This window comes from Tricharina praecox, assembly GCF_024521635.1.
Source record: "Tricharina praecox strain CBS 144465 chromosome Unknown BZA05scaffold_3, whole genome shotgun sequence".
Taxonomy (NCBI): domain Eukaryota; kingdom Fungi; phylum Ascomycota; class Pezizomycetes; order Pezizales; family Pyronemataceae; genus Tricharina; species Tricharina praecox.
Window position 1 is genome coordinate 242,640 of NW_026250405.1, and position 19,630 is coordinate 262,269.

The 19,630-nt window shown below is 52.7% G+C and overlaps 6 protein-coding genes across 6 annotated transcripts; 3 read left to right on the forward strand and 3 right to left on the reverse strand.

Annotated features, from left to right (window-relative positions):
* Window positions 1–2,848: 2,848 nt before the first annotated feature.
* Window positions 2,849–4,339, forward strand: BZA05DRAFT_441503 (uncharacterized protein; the record flags this gene model as incomplete). Its single annotated transcript, XM_051486667.1, has 2 exons — window positions 2,849–4,265; window positions 4,323–4,339. 2 exons carry the CDS (start codon window positions 2,849–2,851, stop codon window positions 4,337–4,339), a joined length of 1,434 nt encoding a protein of 477 aa, XP_051342832.1.
* Window positions 4,340–4,825: 486 nt separating this feature from the next.
* BZA05DRAFT_441504 (uncharacterized protein) lies at window positions 4,826–6,432 on the forward strand (the record flags this gene model as incomplete). Its single annotated transcript, XM_051486668.1, has 2 exons — window positions 4,826–5,364; window positions 5,433–6,432. The coding sequence occupies 2 exons, from the start codon at window positions 4,826–4,828 to the stop codon at window positions 6,430–6,432; spliced, it is 1,539 nt and encodes a 512-aa protein (XP_051342833.1).
* Window positions 6,433–6,807: 375 nt separating this feature from the next.
* On the forward strand, window positions 6,808–7,571 carry BZA05DRAFT_386416 (RlpA-like double-psi beta-barrel-protein domain-containing protein-containing protein). Its single transcript, XM_051482485.1, has one exon. It carries the CDS (start codon window positions 6,930–6,932, stop codon window positions 7,563–7,565), a length of 636 nt encoding a protein of 211 aa, XP_051342834.1. The 5' UTR covers window positions 6,808–6,929; the 3' UTR covers window positions 7,566–7,571.
* Window positions 7,572–11,436: 3,865 nt separating this feature from the next.
* Window positions 11,437–12,517, reverse strand: BZA05DRAFT_471019 (uncharacterized protein). Its single transcript, XM_051487934.1, has 2 exons — window positions 11,955–12,517; window positions 11,437–11,880 (listed from the first exon to the last, which is right to left on the reverse strand). Exons 1-2 carry the CDS (start codon window positions 12,413–12,415, stop codon window positions 11,544–11,546), a joined length of 798 nt encoding a protein of 265 aa, XP_051342835.1. The 5' UTR covers window positions 12,416–12,517; the 3' UTR covers window positions 11,437–11,543.
* Window positions 12,518–15,118: 2,601 nt separating this feature from the next.
* Window positions 15,119–15,862, reverse strand: BZA05DRAFT_386421 (uncharacterized protein). The gene is made up of 3 exons (XM_051482486.1): window positions 15,723–15,862; window positions 15,200–15,632; window positions 15,119–15,160 (listed from the first exon to the last, which is right to left on the reverse strand). Exons 1-2 carry the CDS (start codon window positions 15,856–15,858, stop codon window positions 15,313–15,315), a joined length of 456 nt encoding a protein of 151 aa, XP_051342836.1. The 5' UTR covers window positions 15,859–15,862; the 3' UTR covers window positions 15,119–15,160; window positions 15,200–15,312.
* A 1,483-nt stretch (window positions 15,863–17,345) lies between these two features.
* Window positions 17,346–19,019, reverse strand: BZA05DRAFT_368087 (uncharacterized protein). The gene is made up of 4 exons (XM_051481578.1): window positions 18,884–19,019; window positions 18,382–18,847; window positions 18,150–18,325; window positions 17,346–18,094 (listed from the first exon to the last, which is right to left on the reverse strand). The coding sequence occupies exons 1-4, from the start codon at window positions 19,011–19,013 to the stop codon at window positions 17,532–17,534; spliced, it is 1,335 nt and encodes a 444-aa protein (XP_051342837.1). The 5' UTR covers window positions 19,014–19,019; the 3' UTR covers window positions 17,346–17,531.
* Between the last annotated feature and the right edge of the window lie 611 nt (window positions 19,020–19,630).

Sequence of the window (19,630 nt, forward strand, 5' to 3'; positions counted from 1 at the left end):
GTCCCTAAGTCTCGCGTTCCTCGCGGGAAAGAGGGATCTCCTTGGGGGCAAAAACATCCTCCGGCCAAGCCCTGAAGAATGACATACCCATCGCCGGAGAGGTGGGACGAGGGGTGGACTCCTCGGCGTTGACGGAAGAAAGCTCGACCGCAGCGACAGAAGAAGTTTCGGGAGGAGTAGTCTCGTCGGCAGGAAGAGAATTGTCCGCCATGGGGAGATTGAGCTGGTCCGTTTTGTTATAAGGTATCGAAGAGATGGGAGGGGTCTTCTTGGTGTTTTTTGTGAGTGGAGTTTCGATGCGGTGGATGAAATTGATTCAGACAGAGGGAGGAAGGGATGAAAGAGAAGAAGGAAGGATGATAGGAATTTAAGGTTGAGAAGTGTGGCATGACGGTATCTGTTTCGGGAACAGTGTCGGGACACAGGTACGGATTGTCGGCACCAGCCTTCTCCGACTGACCAGGAAGCACTGCGTTTCCGTGCTTTCAATCCTCTCAATTCCTAAGCGAAGCAAACGCTTTGAGAGAATGAGAATGAAGTGACATAAAACTGCCCCGAGGACTCAGTAAATCTCTCTCCTTTTCTTTATACTTCTATACATGTATGTACTAATTCCTCCACGGTTGTCTCAGCCGCATCTGAGAGATTCCACGGAGATTTTCCCCCCCACTGTTCAGATCGAGCAACAGCTGCAGCAAGTTAACATATCTTAACAGAACCACCGGAAATCTCGAAGTACCAGTCAATTCAGCTGGAAAGCCCAGTGCAGATTTGAACTCTTTTTTTTCCTCGACTTGTGCGACCATACTTTCCGACGTTAGGGCTGCTACCCGAGCGAGCGAGTGACCACCTGGGATGGAAACTGGGAAACAGAGTAGTAACTACTTGAGGGTCTTCCACGACTCAGTTCCAACTTCACAACAACAACACCGACAACAGCAACAACAAAAATACCTACAACAAGAGAAAAAACGACCGCTTGGTCCTCCCACTCCAGTCAACATCACCTCTTGGCCCTCGGCGCCATGTACGTTCTCCAGGGCTCCGCTATTCGCAAGAGTACTACACCCTGTCGAAGTAAGTATGGCAGTCGGTGCTATCTATAGAATACCCTCAGCACTTGGGTTCGATCGCCAAACTTCCACATCTTATGCATCACTTTCAAAGGTCGTCGCTGATATCGGCATTCTATAGATGCATCGTATTTATATCCAGCTCACTGCTCGGCCCGACCTTCCAGCAATACTTCTCCATCAACCATCACCCTATTGCAACGTCGAAAATAGCAAGAACTGAGTACCAAACCAGCAAGCTTCATTTTCAACTGTATTTCTACAACTCGGCCAAGCTAAATCGTTCCGGTACATCTCGACAACACAGCACAAAGAAAGATGTCCAATAATACCGCCTCACGTCCTTCGAGTCCCGCAGACAACAAAGACGCGCACTACCAAGAGCGTCTGGCCAACTGCGTTAAGGCCTTGCGTAAGTTCCGCTTCCCTCTCTAGAGATACCACTTACTGACTTCATTAGAATCTCGTGACGAGCACATCGCCGAAGTTGCTGAATTTACAGCGGCGGTTAAGGCTAAGAAGGGAAAGATCCCGAAGACGAAGGTGCTCGATGCCCAGAAGGGCCGCGTGAAGAAATGCCGCGTCAGGAAGAGCCGCGCCAAGAAGCCCAAATGGGAGGAGATGTCTAAAGAAGAGAGGGACAAGGTTGTCGAAAAGCGATACGAAAAGGCGGGGTTCAAACTGCCCGTCAGTGGAAAGGGGGCTGGATCTGAGGCGGAATAGTTTCCGCGCGATTGTTATATTTTTGCGTCACTTTTCTAGTGTTATTTGAAGAGCGATTTCGCCCGTTAAAGTTCTTGTTTTGGAATACACTTTTTCATTTATATCGTAATGAGTACTATCCATTACAATAGGCATTTGGGTTACAGAATATCATGCAATTCACTTCAAAACTAGGACTATGCCATTGCCATATCCCACTTACATATACCATCCATTAAACCCAACACGAAACGAAGATGGGTGAGTCGCATCGGCTAAGGACACACTAAACACCACAGGCCCACAACCCACCGTCAGCAACCCCTGAAGGATCCGATCAGCCTGCAAAAGAATAGAGGAGATAGGAGAGTCGGCGGGCACGCGCATATTTCGAGTCTCTCCCATACCACCCTCTTTCCGGCTTGAAACACCATCTCGAGCTTCTCGACCTACCAGGTAATTTTCTGCTTCCGGGCCTGGCAGCTCCGTGAGTTCCGTGTTGATGCAATTGCTGCAGACGTAGATATTGCAGGGGCAGAGACGATTGCAAACGTGGGTCGTTCAGCTTATTTGGAGCCGTACGAGCGCATGTGGAACGGGGTCGGCCAGAAGGAGGAGGGTTAAGCTATTGCAGTTGGGCCGACTGCCGCTATTAATTCGAGAAGATGATATGGGCAGTGTTCGGCTTTGATGCTACTAAGGGCGCACAAGATGTCATTTCATAACAACTCAACGTAACTAGACTACACCGCTCGTCTTTCAGTATTGTAGACTGTGCAGGTGTGCAGTGGAGTTGAGTCGCGCTTAAACGAGCCTAGGGCAAAGAGGGCCTACTCATTGCCTCGTCTTGGCATAGACTGGCACTCGCCCTTTCTAGTGAAACAGCGCAACTCTACTTCTTATGCAATCCAAATACTTAGTCTTCAAGCATCTGATACCTTCGCCACATGCGCCGTCCCTTGTTTGCACTCGTCGAATTGAAAACAGCAGGATCGTCCCTTTCCGTTCATATTGAACGTCTAGCTCAAGGGTCCACGACAGGACATATAAGTACCCGCGGCGGCTGAACATCGATGCAGACACAAGAACGCTACCACATCCCCCCTACCAGCCACAACTCGACCATGTGCACTATTAACACGGAATATCCCCATGAGGGAGAATGTCAAATCTGCCGCCTGAAGCTCGGCCCATACCTTATCTACAGCGATGTATATTCCAACTCCAAGGAAAGGCATAAGCTGTGCGAAATGAACGGTAACCAGATATGTCGCTTCTGCTTTCTCCGTGAACTCGTGGTGCGCGACTTTCAGTGTTCCAACTGCAAAAACAAAATCGAGCAGGTTACCTACGGATACTCGCGATTCTGCACGCGGCAACTCGATACACAATTAGAGGTCGTTCGCATGCGAGGACGGCAGATGCAGTTTCCAAAGGCGCGAGGTGGTCGCATGTTCTGTCCTCATGATATAATGGAAGACTGTTCATGCCGCGACTGTTATTGTCCCGATTGCCTCACCGTGGCCCGAAATCACCCGGTATCCAAGTTTCATCTGGTCTTTCGGCATCTGTTACAGGTTTCTTCACAAGAGCATCCGAACATAACTCCAGATCGTGCGTTATTCGAGTACCTCCTCAAAGTGAGGCTGCTTGACGACGACGACGAGATAATAGTCTCGCCCCCGCCCCGGGCTGCCAGAACAACCACCCCGGCCGGTGGACGTGCTTCCGGTGCCACCTACCGCGCGCTGATAAATGATCAGCCGGTTTCCCTATCCTGGCAGACGTCGAACTTCGCCGACTTCGAAGCCGAGGTCCTCGCTGGTGCCGCCGTCTCCCCGGGGACTTGGACGATCTGGTATAAAAGTGCCTTCACCAATGAGGAACTACTGGTGTATGACCAGGACAGTTTGGATGCGTATCTTTTCGAGCTGACGAAGGGTCACGTGACCACAAAGACAGGCAACCAGGGGAAGGTGGCTCTCAGCGTCCTCACGCACGAGGAGGCGTTTAGGTCGACCCGATCACCTGCTACTCCTGAAGATCGCCGCCAAAGATCCCAACTCCTTCATCAATGTGAGGAATTTCTCGGCCGCCCGATGACTCTCGAGGAGGAATGGTATCTCTGGGTTTTAGTGAACAGCTGCAAAGGCGATTACGCTGTATCTAGCGGTAATATCGAAGAGAAATATTCCGACGACCGATGGGTCAACCAAGACAGACGACTTCAGGAAACCGACCCGGCCGATCCAAAACGTCCCCGAGTCCGTAAGGACATTGTGGTGCGGTGGATTGAAGAGATTGAAGGAATTGAAGGAATTGAGCCGCCTCAGAAGTGGTTCCAGGTACAGATGAGGCATCTGGATGGTGAATTGCAGGAATATCTTTATTGCAGGGCTTCTGACAGCGTAGAGAGGGATCCCAAAGCCATTCGGACAGACTGGACGGAGTTAGATACTGTCCGAGGGGAGTATCTGCTATTCGAAGTGTGTAAGGCAGAGGGTAGAAATGACTTGAATCCCGATGTAACTTATTGATTACACCCAGACTTAACTCTTTCCTAAGGAGGAGAAGTTTCGCCAAAATTCTACGTTAAAGCAGGAATTAGATAACCCTTTGATACTTGTTTTTAAGTTGTTACATAGGATGGAATATTAGTGAATTATTTATTCTCAACTCCTTACGAAACTGTATCCTAATCATCATCAAACCAGACCCATCTACTATCCGCAATGACAGCCATTCACTGTACGTTTGAGGTAGTATCGAGGCAGATAACGAAAGCAAAGGATCTTGCTACGATTCCCCGAAGTATTCTGGCGGTTACTAGGAGGGGCCATTTAAACTAAACACGTCATGAAGCTGCATACCTAATATACTATGTTATATAGAGCCATTGTGGTTTCTAGAATGTCTTGGCTCGTTCGACCCCCCTCCTCCCTGCCTCCTCCCCCCACTGTTTTGTTTAGCACACCTACCCACCCACCCCACCATCACCATTTCATACCACCACCAACCTTCACCTTGCCCAAAACCACAACCACCACAAAATGCCGAAACCCCGCCGCACCATACTTCAAAAGCCTGATCTTTCCGACGAAGAACTCAGCATCTATGACTTCCCAGGAAACGCCGACGATGGAGCCGCCAAAGCCAACCACTGCGCCGTTGAAGTCCCCGCTCAAGAGTCCTACTCCAAACGTTCTCAAAAGCCCCAAAGTCGCCAACAGCGGGTGTACGGCCGAAAGCCCTTGAAACGTACCCGTCAGACTTCCGGGTCGCCGGCTCGCATCCGAAAGCCTCGCAAACTGCTCTCCGAGAAGAAACGTCTCGACAACGACCGGGGCAGGGTCACTGATGAAGACATCGCGGCAGCGGTGAAGTTCGACAGCATGATCTCTAGGGTGACGAAAGTCGACAAAGCTGAGGTCGCTGAGAGGGAGAATGTCGCCAGCAACTCCGCAAAGCTACAGAATGGTGACAACGTCTCGGAAGCGACGTCTCAAATCCCCGACCCGATCCCTTGCCCCTTCTGCTGGGCTAAGTTTCTGCCTCGCGGAAAGTTTTGGGATGTGGACAAGTTTACCGAGTAAGTCCCCGCACCCGTGATTTGATCCTGAAGCATAGAGTTGAGTGCTGATACAAAGCTTATTCCAGGCATGTAAAATATGATCACGGCAAGATCGAGATTAGCAACAACCAGCAGTACATCGAGTGCTGGGAGAAGATTGCGGAGCTGAACTATGATAAGGAGTTCCACCAACAGTTCATTCAAATCCAGATACTGGAACAGAGACAGAAAATGGTGCGGGAATGGTATCGTCGAAGTGACGAGATGAGGGAGAGGGATAGGTTGGAGCTGGAGGAGAAGAGGAAGGCTCTTTGTGCTGAATCTGACTCTGATACGGCTGTCGAAGATGATGCTATGAGGGTTATTAATGCTGGAAAGTACCATTGGCCGCCGCTTTCCAGGAAGACCCTACTTGCGATGCAAGAGAAGCGTTGTATGGTCAAATCCCGATTCACCACTGCCAATGTCAACAATGCGAATCGGACCGGGGAGCTTTCGAGCATCGGCAATGACAAAAAAAGCGTGGATATTTCGAACAGCAGCGGCCCGGGCCAACCGAACCGGAAACCCGCAAGGTTATTACTTCACGCAGTCGAACTTGTCACAAAGAAGGCGGTTACGTCCAGCGGTGATTATGAACTCCACGATCCCAGGCCGTCAACAAACTCGACTCTGGAGAGGAGGGCTAGCCGTGAGGATGAACTCCACAACCCCAGGCCGTCGACGAACTCGACTCTGAAGAGGAGGGCTAGCGGAGACGATGAACTCCACGATCCCGGGCCATCGACGAACTCTACCCTGAAGAGGAGGGCTAGCGATGACGATGAGCTACACAATCCCAGGCCGTCGACGAACTCGCCTCGGAAGAGGAGGGCTAGCGGTGAACTCAAGATTCAAGGTGGCAGCGACACTGACGGGTACGATACGGACGGAGATGGGGACGAGGAGGGTGAGGAAGCCGTGAGGTCGCACCGGCGAAGGTTGAATAATGGAAAAAACGGCGGAATGGTGGCGGAAAGGTGGCTGTCTGCAGTAGAGGGGATGGTGGAGACGGCCAATCTCTCGCTTAACGGCTTGAAGGCTTGACGGAACTCCAAGAGTATCCCCGTCAGCTGCTATGTGTCAAGGAGAGTAGAGGAGGGGGAAGATTCTTTTATGTTGGAAAGCAGTGGGTGGTGCAGTTGTTATACTGGTGCTGTTCTGAAAGGAGTTGCAACTATAGTCTATTCCTCTTGAATGAATTGAATTGTTTTATTCTTCCTTTTTTTGTTCAATCAGCAATTGCTTGCAACCTAAGTAGACCATGGCAATATATAATGAATGGATTGTGTTGAAACACTCGTACAGCGATTATCACTCGTAAGCGAGTGATACATTATGAGGCTTGCCGCTCGTGTAACGCACCCGGTAGCACACAAACGGCATCCGCCTGCTTTCGTTTCACATAGGCAGCTCGTCTAATTCCCACTTTAAACCCTTGTTCACGTCATCTGCGGGAATCGCCCGCAACCCACGGCCCCTATAACACTACCACCCCCCCGCAAAAGCGCATATCGCATCTCAATCCTCAATTCACTTCCAACATGACGCCACCTACCGACGAAGAATCGAAACCTGCCTCCTCAACTTCATCAACAAGAACCATCACAGCAATCCCTCTCGAGGCGCCAGTGTCCCTGCCCCTCCGTCCTACCCTCCGCGAGCGCTACAACCATCTCGTAACCCGGTTACTTCCACAGCCCTACTACCTCCATCCACTTCTCACCCGCTCCCGCCTCGCCATTGCTCTTCTCTCCTTCATTTTCCTCCTTCTGCTCCTGATAATCATCCTCCCCATCCTCCTCACCCACCGCTCATCCGCCAATGTTACCCTTCCAACCGGGGCAGAGACGTATTCTGGCGACGGCACGTACTATGGCACCGGCCTTGGCGCATGCGGGATCGCCAGCAAAGACTCGCAGATGGTCGTCGCAATCGCCTGGGAGCTGTTCGATCACCTGGGTAAGGGCTCCGCTGGCGAGTTCAATCCCAACCTAAATCCCGTGTGTGGACGGAATATCCGGGCGCGGAGGGCGGGGCGCACGAAAGCCGTCGAGGTCACGGTTGTGGATCGATGCACGGGATGCGAGCCGGAGGATTTGGATTTTAGTCCAACGGCGTTCAATGGCATTGCGGAGGAGTGGGAGGGCCGAGTGAGGATTGAGTGGGCGTGGGTTTAGTGGGGCTGGGGGGGGCTGCGGAGATGGTGGGGATACTCGGAGAGACGGGCTCTGCGCGGGATGCACGCTTCCTCGCATCGGTCGGCTGGATTCCGAGACCACTGCCCTGCTCTTACGACAATGCGTTCCGGATCGATCCCAGACTACGCATTCCACCATACTCTCCTTCTCCTCCTCACCCCGCAGCCAGCGTCGCGCCGTTTGGACTGAAGTCTTCGCCACTGCGTCGTCGTGCTATCAGGAAGTTTTGGTCGACTGGAGGTAATGGGTGCGAGCTATGAAAAAGCTCAAAGCCACATGCCGCTGCTGCCGGGGATGACGTTTGAATGGGCATGGAGAATTGGTAGTGGCCATTGTGATGATTGCAGTCTATTTGTGTAAGGAGGACTAAATTGAGAGGACAACACAAACCGAGTGATCGACTGTTGAATATCTCGGATTCGTGATGTGTGCACAATGCCTTCTTTTCATGGCACGAACTCAAGTTGTAGTGAAAAAGCATCGGACACCCGTGCTCTCCACAGGTAGAGTGAAGGATGTATTCCCTATGTAGTACATAACTTGTGAGTTTCCGTGCGCTCCGCAATTTCCGTCCGAAGTCCAAAGTCCGGGGTCCTCCAAGCACATGGTGGTGCTAGTGAGATTTGCTCTGGGAAAAAGTACCTGGAAGCGAGACGGCGTCACGGTCCAGCAAGCGACTCTTCATCTTCTTTAGATGCTCGCTTATGAGCCCCTTCCAAGCGAGGCCTGTTGTGGTTACATAACCATTCGCTCGGACCAAACTCCACGATACCTAACCGTGACGACAGTGGGGCCTCGACTACGGTGTGTATTGAGAGGCGCGAAGGAAGAGGCGGTTTGGCGGCCTTGGTGAGCACCGCAGAGGAGAGACCTTGTTGAGACCTGGTGGACCTATGTGTTATGGAGAGCAGATCTAGACCCGATGCGGTCGCTGAACGTTGAAATGTTTTCTGTTATTGGTTTTCTGTTCGTCTTGTCGGTCCATTTCTTGTTCAACACAACCACACAACTGACATCATCATCATAAACCTCTTTTCTAATTGGTCACGTTTTTTGATTACACACGTTCTTGGGTCTCTCAGTATTTACTTACTCTGCTACTACATACCGGGCCCATCATTGAGGCAGCAGCGCCACAACAACCGTCGCCACAGTCGAGGCCATCGTCCCTGCCGTGCTATCGCCCAACGCCCACGTCTGCGAGAACAAGGCACCGGAAACGGCACCCAAGCCAGCCAGATCCGATTCATTTCGATGCCCGTGGATCGTGGGCCTCACGTCAACCAGATCCCCCAGTCCGAACCCCCCCCCCCCCCCCCCCCCCCCCCACCCCCCCCTTCATTTGCTTGCTATGTGGAAAACGGAATCGGTAACTTCATGCACAGGCAGAAGGCCCGAGAATCCATTCAGGTTCAGTGAAACCGCTGCAGACTTGGTAATTCACGCTATCATACAATGATCAGCACTTCGTTACGGTTACCGGTAGCTCATCCACGGAACTGCTTGCACCTACGGTAGTTAAGCAGTAATATCGATGCTACAACTTCCACCTCCAACTACATATCAGGTAGGTACCAGTCGAAAGAGTCCGGATTATGGTCCTTCGATTGTACGCAACTAACCTTCCTATGCCCACTGCGACATGCGGAATAGAAATACCAGCATCGTGTCGGGCGTAGAATGTCGGTCCGTACGTCTTATTTAAGCCCGCGTTTCTCTGGGACTCCCGTCTCTCTTCCTCCCACCACCAACCTCACCTACAAACACACGCAGACCTCACCTAAAAATTCTTCTACAACGACTACAACTTCTTCTTCAACTTCTTCAACAACAACAACTCAAACCCAACCACCACTACCCACAAAAACACACAGCCAGGAAACATGTGCACCTGGAATCTCGTCACCTACGAGACGTGCGGCCACGTGATCCAATCCGGCTTCGACGGCTGTCTCTGCGTGAAGGCCATGGGGTACGATCCTCCGCGCCCCTGCCTTTGGGAGCACGAAAATAAGTACATCAAGTCCAGGGAGAAGGGTTCTTGCCCGGGCTGTTCTGGGCAGATCCCCCTTGCTAGGGCGGGTTGACGGGTTGACGGGTTGGAGGTTGATATGGCGGGATGCTTTGATTTGCTTTGATTTGCTTTGATTTGCTTTGCTTTGATTTGCTTTGATTTAATTTGGATTTTGACATTTGGGAAATGCGAATTGGCGATTGGCGATTGGGAACTCTAGTGGTGTATCTTAAAGTATTCTAATCGATACTTGTCTTGCGATATCAGTGCTGTTCCTGCCGTGATATCTCTCCGCCAAAGTAGCATCAAGCATGTACATAGTTACGTGTTTTGCGCTTCCCATCCGATACGATTTCCCGCAGAAACGGAAGCCGAATGGACCCTTAGAGAGTCTGTATATATCATATAGGGGTGAGCCGCATGGTGTTGAGAATGCGGTATGTCGCCCGGGGCCGGGATCCCATCCGTGGGCCATGGGCTTCACGTGAACCTGTTACCTAGTCCGCCAGTGCTCCACGTCCTGCACCCTGATTGCTATATCGAAAACCAGATTGGTGGAAAGGCATCCATTCGGGTTCGGTGAAACTGATGCGCATTGCGGACTTGGTATGTAATTCACGCTATCATGCAACGATCAGCACTTCGGTACGGATATCCCATCATCAGAACTGCTTCTGAGTTGTAACTAGCATCCGTGCTACAATTTCCACCTTCAACTACTAGGCAGGTACCGCTCGAAAGAGTCTGGATTCTGGATTTTGGTCCTTCGATTGCACGCAACTAACCGTCCTTCTAACCCACTGTGACATGCGGAATAGAAATCCCAGCCGCGTTTCGGTCATAGAATGTCGATCATCGATGGGTACGTCTTATATAAGCCCGCAGTTCCCAGGCACTCTCGTCTCTTTTCCTCCCCCCATCAACCTCCTCTACCCACGCCGACTTCACCTACAATCTCTTCAACAATAACAACTCAACCCCACCACCATACCCAACCACCACACCCAACCACCACACCCAACCACTACACACATCCACCCACACATCCAGCGACGAACCATGTGCACCTAGAACTCAATAACGCACACAGCGTGCGGCCACGTGGTCCATTCCGCCGCCGCCGGTTCGCACTGCGCGGTGGCGCTGAAGTACGATCCTCCGCGCGACTGCATGTGGGAGAACAGGTTGCGCAACATCACGTACGTCAAGTCGGAGAAAGAGGGGCCTTGCTTGAGTTGTATTGCGGGGATCAACTTTGGTGTGCCCGGTTGACGGCTGGGGTTGGAGGTGGGTGCGGGTAAGGGTAAGGGTAAGGGATGCGTTGATTTGATTTGGGGGTTGGAGTTTGGCGTTTGGCGTTTGGAGTTTGGGAAATGCGGATTGCGGAGTGCGGAGTGCGGAGTGCGAATTGGCGATTGAGAACTCTGGTGGTGTACCGGCTGTCTTAGAGTGTTCCAATCGATCTCACTGCGCAAGACCTAGCGGGAAGGGTGCATCGTGAGGAATTCCAAGACGATGCTAGTATTTTCTGGGAATCGCAACTGTGGTATTCGTCGATTCTTCGCTGGCCAATAGGCGATCATATGGTTTCCCGACGGCGGTGGCAAAGAGTAACGCGAGGAGATGAGACCGGATGCGCTGCAGGATCTGGAGGATCGTGGGACGGCAAAGACATCAATTGCATTAAACGACTTCTCGTATTATTGTCCCCTTCTGCTGCCCATCGATACTGGCTACAATTTCGTCCGAGCCCGAAAACGAGTATTGCCGGAAAGGTCTCACGGAAAGCCAACTCACGCCAGTGATCACAACATCAAGACACAAGATACATCATAAGCCAGTAGATAGTAGACTAAAATTACACCCAAAACAGGAGGAAATACCCAAAAACATGTTATCAATACACTCATCTCCGCCACTCCCGCCTTCAAAACTCGACAGTACTAGTGACAGTAACCACCTTCACTGTCTCCGCCGTCACCACCAAAGCCGTCGCGGCTGGAGTTGCCGTTATGATGATGGATACGGTCGTAGTCCTGGGACACGCGATGGTAGTCGTTTTCTTTGCCGGCTGGTTCTTCCTGTAGATCGTAGTGATGGTAGGCGACGGCACCGTGACCGTTGTCGGCACCGTGGTCGACACAGTTGTGGAAGAAGCCGCCGGAGATGTGACGAGCCGGGAACAGGCCGAGGAGATAGCGACGGGGGGAGCGGGAGTGGGTTTGATGTTTGTGAAGATCCACGACGTGGAGGAGGTAGTCGTAGTTGTCGTCGAGGTCACTAGTTGAAACAATCGCTGTCAGCTCACGTCGGTCCGACGGACGGCAGGAGTGCATGAATAAAGGAAAACCAACCTATCGGCGCGGCCGCGACAACGGTCGACGTCCGTGTGAATGTGATCTCCTTCTCGAGTGTGACGGTGACCACGGCCGCGCCCGCCGGCGCATACACCGTCCCCGTGGTCAGCTGGGATTTGGTGACGGTCGAGTACTCGGTTTCTGTGCGCGTGTGTGTTTCCGGCCGGTATGAGAGGAACGCCGAGCAGTACTCGTGCTGCTCCTGCGTAAGCAGGACGCTGTACAGGTCCTCCGCTTGGCCGAGCGGCTTCTGCGCCGGAACGCTGGCGAGGACCGCCACCGCGAGGGAAAGGAACGTTAGTGTCGTGGGGAGAAGCATGGTCGTGAAGAGTTGTAGAGTGTGTAGTTAGCGATGCGGTGTGGTGATGTGCGAGGCATCCATCCCCAGGCCGCCGGCGGGGCGAGATATATACTCTCCAAATCCTCCCCTCTCCTGACTCCTGAGTTGGCCCCCGCATCAGGCCCACAATGAATGCATCGTGAACTTCAAGCGGTGGAGATGAGAGCCAACAGACAATCCCTGCTGGTGTGCCGTCCCCTGCATCCGCACGGCCCAAAACCTTGTGCGAGTGCTGAAAACCGCGTGCGGGGAGCAGATCATCATAGGGATTTGGCCCCGGCTTTGTGTCTCGTGTGTGACCAGCGCCGCTATGCTTGCTTCTTACCGCCAAGCCGACGCAAAAGAAGCGAAGGTTATCTTAACTCCTGACCGCGTGCGCATTGAAACGGGCTGGCGTGTGCCGCGAAGCTGCTCATTGGATCCTCATACAACCATTCTGGGCACATCCATCTCGGGTGCCCCTTAAAGCACCGCATCGCCCAGATGCGGGAATGAAGATGACGGAATTCCAGCTGCGGCACAGGCACAGGTACGAGGCGGCCCCTCGGAGGATTTGCGCACACACAAGAGATTCTCCATCCTCAGTCGATATGCACATACAAGAGATTTTCCATCATCAGTCGATGTCAGGGTTTCTCGGGCTTGCTGACACGACACGACCCCACGTTCGTTCAGGCTTCCAGCCATCAGCGCATAGGTGGTGCGGTCCTGTCAGAAGAGATACCGTGTCCTTTGGGCACGGGATATCGAGATCTTAGGGTGGCTACTGTGGCATGGTGACGTATGCGCAAGGAGACGTTTTTCATTATATTGAGAGGCACTGATGCATGCTGTTTGAGTATCTACTGAGTTTGGGCAGCCTCGTCCACCCGACTCACCGCCGCCGCGCCAAGCCCAAACCACAACGTTTTCCGGGCCATCTGTTGGAATTGAGAGAAGAACTTGACTTGATTGATGTAATTGATACGAGAAAGATGATAAAGATGACTGCTCATGAAGGAAACGAGCTCGTGTAGACAACGAGGAAGCCGAGCCTCGGACAGAGGATGCGACGATAGCCGTCGCCGGACTCAGCTGGGGGCTTGAAGGCATAAAGATGCTGACTCTGGTGAGAAGCCACGACAATGCTAAGCAGCCACGAACGAGATGAGTGCAGTATGCGAAAGGACAGTGGAAAGTACATAGCAGTGACACCTGAACATGCAATAAGACACATAATATCCATGATTCCATCATGCGCCTTTCGACGAATGATTTGACATGACGGTCACCCTCGACGGCAACTTACAATGGAGCAGCTTACAACGTAACCACTCGAAGCCCAGACCTAGGTGTATGATAGGTACATTGCAGCGGCAAATCATTGACTCTATAGGATACCATGACCCGCCTCCCCCCTCTCCCTTCCTTCTTTTTGTAAAAATAATCACGACTTTTCTTCTTCGTCCATTCTCCCTTGTGCTATTCATCCAGCACCTCATTTTTAGATTGATGTGTTTCAATCACCGATTCCCGGTGCTCGTTCCGGTAAAATCAGGAAAGCGATTAACGGGACCCATTGCTGCTGTTCTGCTTTTCACTGCTTGGGGTTGCTAGTCTCCTCATCACTCGTTAAATCCCACATTGCGGACCCCCGGTGGGGGAACGAAAGCTGACGAAACTTCAAACAGGACATCGTCCGATTCCCCCAGAGATCCTTCTCGCGCCGGATGGATCATGGATCGCCATGGCGAGTGGTGGTGGCGGCCTCGTTACAGTTCGTGATCCGATTATCGAGGAGCCCGCTCGTCTGTCGAGCTGTCACTCTCAGGCAACTACTACCACTTCGTTCTATTTCTACCACACTAACCATTGACCAACGTTTTGGTGATGGTGGTAGTTGTGGTGGCGTACGACATAAGTCTTTTCTCAGTCACTCGGCGTTGTTTTGCTCAAGTTGTGTCTCGAACGCAACGGAGTCCCATCGGGGATGATGATCTCACAAGTCCTGACGTGACTAATCCCATAAAGACGAAAACACAGTTTATGTAGGCCGGCACGAGACTGCTGAGAGGAGCCTCGGGAACCCGGAGAATCATCGCCACCAGTGCCGTCTCTATCGAGTGGCGCGTCACGTTTTCTCGCTCGTTCCATCTGATGAGCAAGTTTTGGTGGGATCTGGCAGGACGCTCACCCCGGCTCCGACGATTCGTGTCACGTTTGCTCACTCGTTCCATCTAGATAGTAGAAAGAACCGGTGGACATTACTAATAGTGCAGTCAGCAGAAGACATCCCGTATGTACCAACATTACCGGTAGTATAGCCTCCGAGTATACTGTGGTATTTCTTGGGCGGGGCCAGTTAGGTGGGAGAGGTGGGAGAGGTGGGAGAGGTGGGAGAGGTGGGAGAGATGGGAGAGATGGGAGAGATGGGAGAGGCGGGTGAACGCCGAACATATGCACGGCCGGGCGGCGCCGTGGCGGCGAGATGTCGGAACTCGGTTTCATTATTCATGATTCCACACTCGACCGTTGGGTCAGATAATGGCGGTTTTGAAATTTTGAATACACACTAGATATTTCCTAGTCTCCCTCTGGCCTTTAGGCTCGCTGGAGAGTCGGAGACGGATATTTTGGATGGACGGGAGGTGTGCGGGAGATGAACGTAACCCACGTCTTCAATCGTCGTTCGGTACTCTACGTAGTACTTCGTAGCAGGCTCGGTACCTACCGTATTATCTCACATGAGAGGTCTGGGTATATATGTCACTGTTATAGGTCTAAAGCGCGCATTAGCGCAGACTAGAGATCTTAGGGACTAGCGCAATATCAAAACGCGCCCTATGTGCTCGGAGAGAATTCTCGGGCTGTCCACAGAATCGATTCTATAGACTGATTTCCCCCCCCCAGAATCGATTGCAATATGTACAAATCTAACTAAAACTCGTCTGTTCGCCAAAATCGTACTCAACACCATCATCCTCAATTCCACTGTTACCCTCACTGTCGGTAATTTGCGGGAAAGAAGTTACATGGCTACGCTGAGGTTTCCCTACCAGCCTGGCACTTCTCCGGGCTCCTACTGCTTGAAGGGCAGCTGGAGTTGAGGTTTGTGGTGCAGCCAGTGCTACGGCTAGTGGTGCGACCGGTGCTGCTGCTGGAGGAGCGGCCGGTGCTGCTGTTGGAGCGACCGGTGCTGCTGCTGGTGGAGCGGCCGGTGGTGCGGCTAGGTATTGGGTCCGAAGTGAGTCGACTGTTCGACTTCGTTTGGCTCTGGAAGGAATGACGGCTGGAGGGGGGACCCAACGTGGGGCGACTGCGATGGGTTGTTTCCGGGGCCCTGGTGAAGGTTTGAACTTAACTGATGAACGCGTGAAAAGTGGCCTGGCCGGATCGGTAGATGGTTAGCTGTCAAGCTGTGAGAACAATGATGTGAGGGTTTCTACTGGCGGCGCTGAGTCCGATACTTGGTCGTTCATCATGGCGAATAGTTGCATTATTCTTCCGAGATGTGAGGAGGATAGTACTGTGTAGTTGACGATACTTCCAGCTACAGAGTCGTGTGTTCAGCTGTATGAACATACCTGCCAGCCCCTGAAGGCTGAACACCTGACGTTGCATAATTGCTCGGTGCGCTAACCATAGACGCCCTAGCTCACACTTACATGCACTAGTACCTATAATATGAGTTTTTATAACCATACCTCTCATGTGAGATAATACGGTACCTTCCAAAAGACCCACGACCAAGTACGAGAAATGTTCCGGTGTGGATTTGTGAGTTCCGCACAGCCACGGGCAGCCAGCGCCGGAGGTAGGGAGGGGGGGAGGTGGGGGTTGTTCGGAAACAAGACCTCGCCCAGGTATCGAGCCGGACTGGGTTGACAGCAGTATCATCCTCTCCCGTCTCGGTGTGTCTAATTAGGTTGGCTGGTATGGCAGCTTCAAACTGCACACACCTGCGCGTGGGAGGGCTTCGTGAGAGAGTAGCGCGTTTGTCGCTATTCCTCGCTGCGGAGATGTGTTCATCGGTGCTCACTCGGATGTCGAGTGACGCTGTTTGATGTCAAATGTCGACACCTTGCAATGTAGCGGTGTTTGCTGCGAAACAAAATTCTGAGTCGCGGCTAGTGCGCTAGAGGTGGTTTCTTGGAATTCCACCAGCTTAACCTATAAAACCCTCCTTTCCTCCCAACTCTTCCTCCCATTCTCCCTCCTCTCTCCACTCATTAACTTCTTCTCATTCTTTTCCGCCCAGCACTAATTTGTGATTCATGCCACTGACTTAGAAATCCTCCTCCCCAAGTTATACGCGTATAACGTGGCTTACTACCCCCCCACGTTATACGCGGAGGTCGTCTTCCTTTCAGAGCAAAGGTCATATCTCCTGGCTATGCATGAGTGAGATGCAGGCGCCATTGGCCAAACGCTGTTGCTCTGGCCGCTGTGCGAGACAACGATATTTGACCCGTTTGTTGGTTGTGCCGTACGATCCAATACAGCGAGTGAGCACTTGCGAAGTTCCGTTGCTTTCTCGCGATTTCTCATAAAGAAAACGTGACCGATTGGTAACTCTTTGTCACTGTCCTGCTTCTCTCTCTCGAGGAGCGTTTTATACACCAGTACTACTATTCGAACATGAGGCAACGGTTGGAGAAGGGGGCTGCTGCTGCAGTGCTCGGCGAGCCTCGAGCGTCTCTCATGAACCACACAAGATCTGGTTGCGTGGGGCGAAAGCTAGCTGGGGAAACTTCAAACAGGATATCATCTTCCCCCAGCCTAGTCTCCAGAGATCCGTCTGGTGACGGATGGATCATGGATGGATGGCCATGGCAAGTGGTGGTCGTGGCGTACGACAAAAACCCTTTTCTCAGTCATTCGGCGTCGTTTCGAACGAGTTGCTGTGTCTCGAACGGACGGCGGCCCCATCGAGGATCGCACAAGTCACAAGTCATGACCAAACCCATAACGACGAAAACACAAATCTATTTGAAACCACACAACTCACGCAACTCCCTGATACGGTACCATGGAGGAAAGGACGAGGGAATGGCATCGCAGAAACTATTGTGCGTATTGAGATGGTCTTGGATGCACTCGTACTTAAGTATGCAATCACCCCCTGCTATAGTGTGATTATATTAGATGGAGAAATAAAGTTTCATTCGGAACGTCGCAACCTGCAATCCGAGCGATATATCATGATTGGTTTGAAGCAACAAATAAGCATTCGCGTATTCCATTCCACCAGTCCATCAAGCCTTCGGCAGCAACTTCGCCTTCCTGGCCTCATCAAAGACGTGCTCCCAGTCGGTAATAGTATCGACCGTGCCAAAGAAGCCCAAGCACCTCGCCTTCTCGGAGGCGATAACGAGGTTCCACTCCATAGCCAGAATCCCATCCGCGAACTTCCAACTTGCGCCATCCCACACCTTCTGATTGAGGCCCTCACGGTCCCTCAGGCGCTCCCACGCCGCGATGACCTTAGGATCCCGTGCCCACTTGTCGAGGACGATGCGCAGATCCAGCGCCGACTTCGTCTTGCGGTCGAGCGGCCGCGGGTATGGCATTTCCATCTTCTGGCCGGCCCACTCGGCGGGGATCTCGGCGCTCGCGAATTGCACGTCCAGCGAGGCCATGGATGGGTCGACATTGAAGTTGGCCAGCATCGCGGGCCATAGCCGTGCCCACGTGGGTGCGTCGCCGTTTACCGCGTTGATGGATTGGTTCGCGCATTCGGGCGTCAGAACCGCCCACTCTTCGAGGTACGCCATCAGCAGCGCCGAGGACTGGATTTCGATGCTGTTGTATTTCTTCCCTGCTTGCGATTAGTGGGGCTGGAGTATATTTTTGGAGGTGGACCGTGGACGTACATGTTCCCGGGAAGAGGATCGGCCCGCCGAGCTCCTTCTGCACAGCGATGTACAGCCCAACCGCGATAGCCTCATTCATAAAGTTCCCTGCGACGGCACCGATGACGTTGCTCGGCCTCGCCTCGATCCACTCAAACCCATGCTTTCCCGCATACTCCTTCAGGATATCCTGCTGCCTATGCGCAACCCGTCAGCCAACCATCCCTCCGCCTACATCACGCAGCCAACCCACCTATAATAAAAGTTCAACGTCCCAGCATACGGGCCATCATCGACCCTCAGATCCTCCTCCCTACAGGGCGCCATCACCTCACCAAACTGGACGCCGTAGTGCTTCGCGCCAGTCTGTAGGACGACACGCTTACACCTCCCCTTCTGCAGTTGCTCGAGGGCGACCAAAAAGTCCTCGAGCATCTTGCCGTTCTCGTCCCACATCTCCTTCTGCCCGCTCCACAAGCCTTCGTCGCTGTTCTCCTTGTACGTGGCAAAGAATACATAGTCGGCGTCCTTCACGCCGCCTGCCTGCATCGCCGCGTGGATGCTCTCCGCGCCCCCCAGGAAGTCCGTGTTGATGTGCGTCACCCGTGGGTCGGCCGCGGACGTGCCCGCTGGCGGGGGTCGGCGGGAGAGCGCGTAGATGCGAGTCCATACCGTGGGGTGCGAGAGCAGGACTTTGAGGATGTGCTGGCCGGAGATGCCTGTGCTCGTTAGTTAGCCGCGAAGTCGGTGCCCACGCGGGGAGGGTATAGTGCCGTTCGCGCCGGTGACGATCGCGGTGAGGTTCCGGGCTGATGAGGGCAGTACTGGGAGGCCGTGGTACGGGCCGACGGAGTAGACGCTGGTGGTGGGGGTGGTGGAGGTCATGATTGCTGTGCTGTAGATACAGTAGTAGGACTTGGGGCGGGCAATTCGGAATGATATAGATGCTCTGCTGTAAATCCGCAATGCGATAGACCTCGGTGGTGGTGGTCTGAACGGTTGATTTATCAGCAGTGGACGTTTCGGCACGCTACGTCACCACTAAATCGCCCGGAGCGGTGACCACTTAGGGACCTACCGATGAGCATCTACCTACTTCGGTATTAATACCACCCGGTGAGAAGTGAAAGTAGGTACATCACGAAAGGGACTGCAGACAGTAGTTGCTTACATATCCTCAAGAGTCGAAATCCACATCGTGAGCTCCCTCGATGTTCCCTTGGCGTCGTTTCTCCCCCGCTCTACCCGGCCCGCGAAACACGCGGGACCGGCAGTGACAGTAACCATGTCCCGGCCTTCACCGGCTACTAGTAGCTAGGGCCGGAGTTCCGTCATAGCAACGCCACCGACTGTGTTCCGCCGTGTCCGATAGCTACGTAGTGAGAGACCCACAACAGGTACGAGAAATGTGGAACGAGATTCAGAACAGAAAAGCAGCAATAGAAAACATTTCAACGTTCAACGACCGCATCGGGTCTCCCCTCCATAACACTTATTCCCAC